The 11161-nt window shown below is 42.2% G+C and overlaps 1 protein-coding gene and 1 pseudogene across 1 annotated transcript; one reads left to right on the forward strand and one right to left on the reverse strand.

Annotated features, from left to right (window-relative positions):
* Window positions 1-3052: 3052 nt before the first annotated feature.
* Window positions 3053-4015, reverse strand: LOC132234503 (olfactory receptor 7A10-like). The gene has a single exon (XM_059695456.1). The coding sequence runs from the start codon at window positions 4013-4015 to the stop codon at window positions 3053-3055; it is 963 nt and encodes a 320-aa protein (XP_059551439.1).
* Window positions 4016-5275: 1260 nt separating this feature from the next.
* Window positions 5276-5414, forward strand: LOC132236386 (U2 spliceosomal RNA; annotated as a pseudogene).
* Window positions 5415-11161: the final 5747 nt, after the last annotated feature.

Below are 11161 nucleotides of genomic sequence, written 5' to 3' on the forward strand. Positions count from 1 at the left end.
AATATAATAGAAGTAATCCTGTGATTTGCCGATTTTTAATATTTTCTACAACCTTTGTAATATAACTCAAGAAGATGCACAATAAGTTTTAACTGCATTATGTTACTGTTAAAAATGTAATTCATCTGGTTTCATTTTTCTTCTTTCTGTAGATAATGTGGAATAATAAACCTTAACTTCAACCCAACATGGTAAGGTTGATCAGAGCCCTGCTCGCACCAGTCTTGGCTGGCCTGAGGCCGCCTGCTTGCTGGCCCCACCCCTCGCTGCCACAGGTTGGGGCCTGCCAGCTGGGGCAGCTCCTGCATTGAGCGTCTGCTCCCTGCTTGTCAGTGTGTGTCATAACAACTGGTCGTTCTGCCAGTCATTCCACTGTTTGGTCGATTTGCATATTAGAGTTTTATATAGATAGATTCTTTATCCCAATATAGGCAATTATACATACACTAGAGACCCAGTGCATGAATTCATGCATGGGTGGGGTCCGGCCAGCCCGGCCCCAATTAGGGAGGATTGGGCCTTGGGCCTGAAGTGAGGAAGAGATGGTGGGAAGTTGGCCAGCCTGCCTGCCTCTACTGGGGCCTGAACAGGGCTGCGCAGGCTGGGGGAAGGAGCTGCAGGCAATTGGCCTGCAGGCCCCACCCCCTATTGGGGTTGTGGGGTAATGGGGGCCAGTGGCCTGGTGGAGGGGCCATGGTGGTTTGCTGGCGGGCCCTGGCCCTGATGGGGTGAGGGGGGGCTATCTGCAGTGGGGCCAGCTGAGGGGAGGGGCTGAAGGATGTTGCCCGGTCAGCCCCGACCCCTGTTGGGGTGGAGGGTGCGATCAGGGGTGGGACAACCAGGGGGAGGGGCTGCAGGAGTTGGCTGCCCAGCCCCATCCCCTATTGGGGTGGAAGAGTCCATTCAGGGGCAGGCCGGCAGGGGGCAGGGGCCGCAAGCCTGGCCGGCTGGCCCCACCCTGATTGGGCTGGTTTGCTGGCCACAGTGAGTGCTATAGCAGCCAGTCGTTATGGTCGTTATGGCAGTTAGGGTGACTGGATTTTTATATATAGAGATTTTAAGATATCATTCATGATTACTCTGTTATTAAAGTATATTTCAGATAACTGCATTAAAAGTGACTCCATTGAAATTCCCTTCTAGGGAACCAGAAGAGCTTGAAAGATTATGCCTGTTTGTGTAAACCTTATCACTCTGAATCACAGAACTGGACAGGAATTCCAGCTCTTTGGCGAGTCATCCTTTGCTCACTTACATACATACTAGAGGCCCTGTGCACAATTTCATGCACCAGTGGGTCCTTCAGCCTGGCCTGAGCCCCCTCGCAATCCACGAACCCTGGAGGGATGTTGGAGATCCGGTTTCGGGCCGATTCCTGCTGGCCAGGCTGAGAGACTCCACTGATTCTAGTCTATACTAATAAAAGAGTAATATGGTAATTAGACCAGGCATCTACTGGATGTCCTTCTGGACATCCTTCTGAACAAATTCACAGTGGCTGCAAGGGCTGAAGGCAGGCAACCATGGTGGTGGCTGTGAGGGCCAAGGGCAGTTCACTGCCACGAGACAGGCTACAAGGCAGGCTGTTGCTGCTGTGGCAGCAAGGGCTGAGGGCAGGCCACCACAGAGGCCAGCAGTGGCAGCAGCAGTGGGGTGATGGGGCCACACCTTCCCCTGATAGGCCCAGTCACCTCCCACAGAGGGAGGCCAGAGGCAGCAGCAGTGGTGGGGTGATTGGGGTGGCTCATTCCCCTGATCAGCCATGCACCTCCTGTAGAGGGAAATCATCAGTAGGACACCCCTGAGGGCTCCTGGACTGTGAGAGGGGACAGTCCAGGCTGAGGGACCCCCCACCAGGTCCTGGGTGCCTGCGGCCAGCCAGAGGGAGGAAAGCCTGGGTCTCAGTTGCCTGCGGATGGCCAGAGGAGGGAAGCCTGGGTTCGGGTACAGGGGCCAAGGTAGAGGTGGTTAGGGGTGATCAGGCAGGCAGGTGAGCAGTTAGGAGCCAGCGGTGCTGGATTGTGAGAAGGAAGTCCAACTGATCCCTTGGTTTCGGGCCTAAAATGGCAGGCAGACATCCCCCAAGGGGTCCTGGATTGGAGAGGGTGCAGGCTGAGCTTGGGGGGGACTTCTCCTCGACACCCATGCATGAATTTTGTGCATTGGGGCTCTAGTTTAGAATCCTATTTGTAGGCAGCAATGAAAGTTTTCAAGTGGAAGCAGGAAGACAGCTCAGTAGGAAACATCATTACACCAAACAAAGCACCACAGTGATAAATCCCTTTGCACATGGACACTGATCTTACATACATCAATGGTTAAACTTACACCATGAAAAAAAATAGTTTGCATAGCAATAAATGTGTGCATTAAAATGTTGCTTCCTTATACTTAAGGTCATCTCTGTCTCTAAGGGCATATTATGTCAAACAATTAGGACCAGAATTGGAGATATGGACTTGATTATCAGTTTAATAATGACTATGATAAGAATGTGGACATGAAGTGAAATAAGATACAGGATCCTAATAAGGCAACACAGCCAGATGACCTCTTATAACATGCACTATATGTTAAAGTCTACATTTTCAGAAAGAGCAGTGATGGTAGTGATACAGGAAGAAATGATGTATAAAGAGGGTTAAACTGTGCTCTTATATTTTTATCTCCTATGAAATGATATAAAGGCTTTGGTTACTAAATGCAGTTTATTTACATAGGAGTAGTACAACTCATGATTTTTCTTTTAGTACAATGAAAGAAAAATTACTCAGTATGATAGATTTCATTTCAAAAGAAATCGTTCTTAGGAAATCCATGTAGACTCATGAGATAAATGGGAATTTCCAAATATTTCATTCAAGGTTGGGAATCAACTTGACAGAGGAGGAAAATGACATAGGAAAAGCTGTTAGATATCAGAAAGTTAAAAAATTCATAAAGTGATTCAATTAAATTGTATAGAAACCATAGAAACAGAAACTCCAGGAATAAACAAAGAGAGTAAATTCTACATCCACAACATCTGGCTCTGAGGCTTTGAGTCCAGCTGTCATGTGCATTTCTTCAGCCCTAGAACAATTGGTACTTTGATAGCTACCATCCCCACAAGTCTTTTCAGAGCCCGTTTTATGTCTTTGTTTCTGAGACTGTAGATGAAGGGGTTCAGCAGGGGTGTGAGAACTGTGTACATCACTGAGGCTGTTGCACTTGAGCTGTGGGTAGCAGCAGAGCTGAGGTACACCTCTAGGCTTGTTCCATAAAACAAGGAGACAACCGAGAGGTGAGACGCACACGTAGAAAATGCTTTATACTTCCCCTGAGCTGATGGGATTGCACGTATGGAGGACACTATCTTAGAGTAAGAGTAAAGGATACCAACAAGGGGACCACCGCCCAAGAGCACAATTCCAAAATACATCACCATGTTATTAAGAAAGGTGTCAGAACAGGCGAGTTGGACCATCTGTTTGATTTCACAAAAAAAGTGGGGGATTTCCAAGTCTGTACAGAAGGTTAGTCGCAACACCACTAAGCATTGTAATAGGGAATGCAATACACTCATGATCCAGGACACCAGAACCAGCAGTCCACAGAGCCGGGGGTTCATGATGACCATGTAGTGCAGGGGGTGACAGATGGCCACATACCTGTCATAGGCCATCACAGTCAGGAGGAAGTTGTCCAGTCCTGCAAATAGTAGGAAAAAATACATCTGGGTGAAGCAGCCTTCATAGGTGATGACTCTGCTCTGTGTCTGGATGTTCCACAGCATCTTTGGGATGGTGGTGGAGGTGAAACAGATGTCTACCAAGGACAGGTTGGAGAGGAAGAAGTACATGGGCGTGTGGAGGAGGGAGTCTGAGCTGACGGCCAGGACGATGAGCAGATTTCCTAACACAGTGATCAGGTACATGGAGAGGAAAAGCCCAAATATGAGGGGCTGCAGTTCTGGTTCCTCTGATAATCCCAGAAGAAGAAATTCTGAAAATCCTGTGAGGTTCCTTAGTTCCATGTGGTGGAGGTGACTACCAGGAGATAGGAAAAGTAACGTGACTGATTATCACATGAGCAAGCGTTAGTAACCTAGCATAAACGCTACCTCTGTATTGTAGAATCATGGAATTAGTGTCTGTGTTTGGTGTATGGCCTGGTCTCCTTTAGGACATCCCTAATGCTGTTTCTCATTAAACTTTCCTTTTCCTTGTGAAAACAGATGAAAAATTCTTATGTCTTAGTCAATTCTTTCAGGAAGAAAAATAATTTAAAAAAGCAAGGGACTCACTGCAGAGGTCAGCAAGTTCACTATAGTTAATAATACTGTATTGGGTATTTTAAGTGACCTTATCACAAGAAGAAAATATTGTAACTAGGGTGGTGACAGCTATTAGCTAACTTACTATGCACGTCATATTGCAATTGCAATACATACAAATACAGAATTATTATATTACACAGCTGAAGCTAATATAATATTTTATGTTTATGTAAATTATCCTTCTTTTAAAAATTTTAAAGTAATGGAGAGGACAGTATAGGACTGACTGAGTGAACCACACAAAATTGATAAACTTTATACATTCTTTATAAACACATATACATAAAAACTAAATGAAAAACAGTCGGTTTGTATAAAAAACTCCAAGTTTTTGTTATAAAGAATCCAATAAAATATCAAATAAGAGAATGTAGGCAATAATATTGTGTTAAGTCTGCACAATGACAGATGAATACAAGACTAGGTGTGGCGATCACATTGTAATATATATAAATGTTGAATTATTATAGTGTACAACTAAATCTAATATAATATTGTATACAAACTATACTTAAACAAAAAAATGGAATAAAAGAACTTTGATATAACTCTCCAAAAGCAAAGAACTTTCATGTGTACAACATAGTGCAAATTTATTGGATGACAACTATACTTTAATTTAAAACAAATAAATTAATAAGCATGTAAAGGAAAAAACTCACATAGATAAATTTTAATAGAGACTCCAAATAATTTACAAACCCACTAATTTCATTACTCAGCCTCACAGATAATGAAGTAATTGCAAAATGAATCTCATTACCTTACTCGTTTTCATCTGCCAAATACATTTTTAAAATGTGAATAGCCAAGGTGAGAGAACATACTGTGAAATGTATGTCTCATGCACTGTGATTGCAAAGGTGTATTTGCTGCCTTTCTGGGTTTGGATATTTCTCATCCATATGGAAACATAGTCTAAAATGCCCCATCATACAATTTAAAAAATGCCCTCATATCGCTTCTCGGCCTTTTGGCTAAGATCAAGTGTAGTATCTGTTCTTATCAGTTTAAAAAATGCCCTCACATCACAGAGTATTCCTCCACAGTTAATAACCTATTTGTCTATTCCTTTTAATAAAGTCCTTGAACTTATGTTCTACTTCTACTGGAAGGACTTTACACCTCGAATGCCCTTTCCTTTTGCTTCTTTTTTATTAAACAATGATAGCTGTTTTTAAAAAATATATATCTTTATTGATTTCAGAGGAAGGGAGAGGAAGAGGGAAATAGAAACATCAATGATGAGTAAGAATCATTGATTGGCTGCCTCCTGCATGCACCCCATTGGTGATCGAGCCCGGAATCCCAGCATGTGCCCATGACCGAAATCAAACCTGGGACCCTTCCATGCTTAGGCCGCTCTATCCACCGAGGAAAACCAGCTACAACTCCAATGCCATTTTCTTAATTTGCATTCCCTTAGTAACATCTAAATGTCAACATTGGAACTCACATTTCTGAGTGCAGTGTTCACTTTCCTTTGAGCACCATGAATAACACATTACTGTATTGTAAAGCCAGCCAACAATCACAGTGATCACTGGTACCTGGGCTATGTTCTCATGGGTACTAAGGTGACTTCAGGTACAAGTTCTTGGTTTACAATCTCTCTGATCCTCTCCTGCCATGTCTGTTGGGCTCTGGGACTCACCTGCATGGGAACTCTGAGAGGAAGGGTTCCCTGTGGAGGTCCAAATTCTTGCCTGGATGGTTGGTGATGCAGACCAGAGCTCTGTCCCAGACAAGACAACAAGGAGTCAAGCATTGGTCTCCCAGATGGATTTAGGACTTTAAAACCAATGACCAGGTTCCTTCCAACCAAAGGTTGCACATGCTGAGGGTCTGCAGTAGAGCTGCGATTTACATGCTCTGTGTTTGCTCATTAGGAACATCTACTCCTGTTACGTTCCCTAGTTCCACGTGGTGGAGGTGACTACAAGGATATAGAAAAAGTAACATTTCCCAAACCAAGCATTAGAACGAAGCATGAAGTGTGCATCTATATTGTAGAATTAAGCAATTAATTTCTGCATTTGGTGTATAGCCTAGTCTCCTTTAGGACAGCCCTAGTGTCATTTCACATTAGAATTTCCTTTTCCATGTGAAGGCACATGAAGAATTCTTGGGTCTTATTTGATTCTTTCAGTACAAAAAAGAAAAGTAAAAAAGCAATACATGAGCTGTCAATTCAGCATGTTGACTATAGTTAATAGTGTATTGTGTATTTGAATGTGGCTAGAGTGTAGATTTTAATTGTCCTTATCACAAGAAAAAAATTGTAACTTTGTTGGAGACAGTTGTGAAGTGGACATTGTGGAGGGCATATTGCAATATGTGCAAATAGAGAATCATTGTGTTGTTCTCCTGAAACTAAAATAATGTTTTACCTCAATTATACTTTAATTAAGACTTTTCTAAAACAAAAGGAAAGGATCCAGTAGGACTGACTTACAGATTGGACCACATGAAATTTATGAACTTTATTCATTTTCCACAGTCATTATTAAACTGATAATCAAGTCCATATCTCCATTTCTTTGTTAAGAAGAGTCCAATAAAAAATAGAATAAGAAAATATAGTAAACAATATTTTGATAGTCTGAAACATGACAGATGATTACTAGACTTGGTGTAGCAATCACATTTCTATGTATATAAATGTTGAATCACTATAGTGTACACCTAAAACTAATATAATATTACAAACTATACTTAAAAAACAGAATAAAAACACTTTGATAACACTATCAAAAACAAAGAACATTCAAATGTATAATATAGTGAGAGTTATATTGGATGTCAACTATATTTTAATTTAAAATAAATTAATTAATAATCAAGTAAAGCCAAAAACTTACACAGACAAATTTTAATAATACTCTAAATGGCTTACAAACCCACAAATTTCATTACTCATTCTTATAGGTAATGAAATAATTACAAAGTGAATCTCATTACCTTACTCTTTTTCACCTACCAAGTAAATTTCTGAAATGTGAATAGCCAAGGTGACGGAACATACTGTGAAATGTATGTGTCATGCACTGTGCTTACACAGGTGTATTTGCAGCCTTCCTGGGTCTGGATCTCTCTCTCCCATATGGAAACATAGTTTAAAATGCCCCATCATACAAATTTTAAAAGGCTCTCACATCATTGTATATTCCTCCACAGTTCATAACCTATTTGTCTATTCTTGTTAGTTGATAAAGTCCTTGAACTTATGATCTAGCTCTACTGGAAGGACTTTACACCTCCAATGCCCATTCTTAATTTGTCTCCTATTAATAACATTTATTTGTCAACATTTCACCTGCATTTCTGACTGCAGTGTTCACTTTCCTTTGAGCATCATGAATAAATACATTAATGTATTAGTAAAGCCAGCCTACAACCACAGTGATCACTGGTCCCGGGGCTATGTTCCTAGGTGAGTTTAGGTACAAGTTCTTGGCTTCCAGTGTCTCTGATCCTCTCCTGCCATGTCTGTTGGTTTCTGGGACTTACCTGCATGAGAACCCTGAGAGGAAGGTTTCCCTGTGGAGGTCCAAATTCTTGCGTGGATGGTTGGTGATGCAGACCAGAGCTCTGTCCCAGACAAGACAACAAGGAGTCAAGCCTTGGTCTCCCAGACAGATTTAGGACTTCAAAAGCAACAGCCACGTTCCTTCCTACCAAAGGTTTCACATGCTGAGGGTCTGCAGTAGATCTGTGATTTACATGCTCTGTGTCTGCTCATTAGGCACATTTACTTCTTGTTACTGTAACCTCTAAGCACAGGATTCCCCTGGGGGACACTGGTCTGAATAGAATGGAGACTCTTCCTGCTGATTCTCTGTTCCCAGAAGACTATGTAATAAGCCAGGTGAGTGCAGCTGTGAGTAGTCCTTCATTAAATGCCCTGCTTCCTGACATCTACATCTTCCATTGCCTCAACTCTGAGTCAAAGTTTCTGAATAAATGGATCTCGAGGGTATTATGCTCAGTGAAAGACAAATACCATGTAATTTCACATATATGTTGAATCCAAAAAGAAAAAAATAAAATTGAAGCACACTCATAGACATAGAGAGAGGACTGGTAGTTGCCAGATGAGAAGGGGCTTGGGAGACTAAGAGTAGAAGGGATTCAGAAGTAAAATTGGTAGTTACAAAATAGTCATAGGCTGTATAGTATCGCATAGAGAATCCTACCTACTAAAAGAGTAATATGCAAATTGACCATTACTCCAACACACAAGATGGCCAATCCATGTGGACCCAAGATGGCTGCCACAAGATGGCCAGCAGGGGAGGGCAGTTGTGGGCAATTAGGCCAGCAAGGGAGGGCAGTTGGGAGGGACCAGGCCTGCAGGGGAGGGCAGGTAGGGGTGACCAGCCCTGCAGGGAGGGCTGTTGAGGGTAACTGGGCCAGCAGGGGAAGGCTGTTAGGGGTGACCAGGCCTGCAGGGGAGGGCAGTTAGGGGTGACCAGGCCGGCAGGGGAGGGCAGTTAGGGGCAACTGGGCCAGCAGGGGAGGGCAGTTAGGGGCAATTGGGCTGGCAGGGGAGCAGTTAGGTGTTGACCCGGCTGGCAGGGAAGTGGTTAGGGGCAATCAGGCAGGTAGGCAGGCAAGCAGTTGGGAGTCAGCAGCCCTGGATTGTGAGAGGGGTACCAGATTGGAGAGGTGTAGGCTGGGCTGAGGCACATACCCCCCTCCCCGTGCACAAATTTTGTGCACCGGGCCTCTAGTATAGTCAATAATATTGTAATGACTGTGTATATGGCCATTGGATACTGGAAATATCAGGGGAACACTGTAAAGTACATGCTAGTCTAAGCACTATGTTGTGCTCCTGCAACTAATAAAAATTATTGAAAGTAAACAGTATTTGAAAAAAGTCTAATACTGAGAAATTTTTCTGACTGGTCTTTGGGTCTTCAAAGCACAGATTTATGGTGGGGACACAACCCCTGATATCTCTAGAAAAACTCAGACATATGCCGAAGCAATTTCTTCACTGATACTGCTCCTAGGGCAATGGAAACTAAAGAGAAAATAAACAAATGGGACTACATCGAAATAAAAAGCTTTTGCACACAGACAACGGCGGGGGTGGGGGGGTGAGGGCATGAATGTGGGGGATGGGGGTAATGTGAGGATAAGAAAACACATGTGATAACTTAATCAATAAAATATAAATTAATTAATTTAAAAAATTAAAGAGATTTATCTAGGTAGGACAGGTTCTACGTGGACACATCACTCTAAACTCGAGATTTTCTGAAAATGGCTCTGACACAATGGCCTATGTCAGCTATTACCATTCATCCAATGCCAAAGATATAGCCTCGAAAAGCCTGAAGGAGCCACTGTGATGGGAGAGAGAACGTAGTTTTCACAGTCAGGTGGACCTGAGGTCAAATTCTGTTTACCTGCTTGGGAACCTGAGACAAGTCCTGTAACTTTTCCGAACTGTGGCTTCTTCACATGTAAAATAGAGCTCTTTGCAGGGTTGTTGTAGACAGTGAATAGAATAAAAGCCTGAATATTAATACTAACTGCTAACTAAATGTTAACACCTAGTCTCCTTTTTTCTCCTTTCCTTTCTTGTCCTACTCTATGAGGAAGCTCCATAACATGGAATATATCTTTAAAAATAGACCATGATGTTGTAGAAGTTCATGAATTGGTGAAGAGGTTGAATTGCTTTGGGATGGCAATTCAGTTTTCATTCATGTGTCCCCATCAGTTAGCTGATGTGGTTCCCAGAACTGCATTGAGAAGGATTCTGTGGCCATGTTTAGACTCAAGGGGAAAAATGCTATGATGAATTACCAATGTCTGACATGGGTATGGAATGGGGGAGTGTTGATATGTATGCCAAATATTTGGCATAGAGAAACTAGATAGCTTTGGCAGTCTTTTCCAGCTCAACGTGCTCATATTCAAATGAATGGAATGCTGCTTTACTGAGGCCTGTGTCCCTGTGTCGGAGAGAGCCAGGGGCAGCCATTGACAATTATAAAAGCCTGTCTGAATCACGTTCAATAAAGTTTGATGCATTTTGATTTTAAAAAAAAAGCTTTTGCATAGCAAAAGAAACCATCAACAAAACAACAAGAAACCTCACTGCATGGGAGAACATATTTGCCAATGCTATCAGCAATCAGGGTTTAATCTCCAACATTTACAGGGAATTCATACAACTTAACAAAAGGAAGATAAACAACCCAATCAAACAATGGGCAACGGACCTAAATAGATACTTTTTGAAGAAGACAGAAGGAAGGCCAAGAGACATATGAAAACATGCTCAAAGTCACTATGCAAATCAAAATGACAATGCAGTACCTTCTCATACATGTCAGAATGGCTATCATCAACAAATCAACAAAGAACAAGTGCTGCCTAGGACATACAGAAAAAGAATCCCTCATGAAATGCTGATAGGAATGCAGACTGGTGTAGCCACAGTGGAGAACAGTATGGAGTTTCCTTAAAAAACAAAAAATGGAACTCTAATTTGACCCAGTAATCCCAGTGCTAGGAATATATCCCAAGAAACTAGAAACATGACTCAGAAGGGATATTTGCACCCCTATGTTCATAGCAGCACAATTCAGCATAGCTAAGATTTGGAAACAACCTAAGTGTCCATCAGCAGATGAATGGATTAGAAAACTGTGGTACATCATCAGCAGATGATTGGATTAAAAAACTGTGGTACATCTACACAATGGAATACTACACTGCAGTAAGAAAAGGAGTTCTTACCATTTGCAACAGCATGGCTGGAACTGGAGAGCATTATGCTAAGTGAAATAATCCTGTCAGAGAAAGATAAATATCACATGATCT

Source organism: Myotis daubentonii, chromosome 5 (genome assembly GCF_963259705.1).
Source record: "Myotis daubentonii chromosome 5, mMyoDau2.1, whole genome shotgun sequence".
Taxonomy (NCBI): Eukaryota; Metazoa; Chordata; class Mammalia; order Chiroptera; family Vespertilionidae; genus Myotis; species Myotis daubentonii.

Bases quoted from the DNA above. Each gene is read 5' to 3' on its own strand.
- LOC132234503 (XM_059695456.1), bottom strand. From the start codon at position 4,015: ATGGAACTAAGGAACCTCACAGGATTTTCAGAATTTCTTCTTCTGGGA.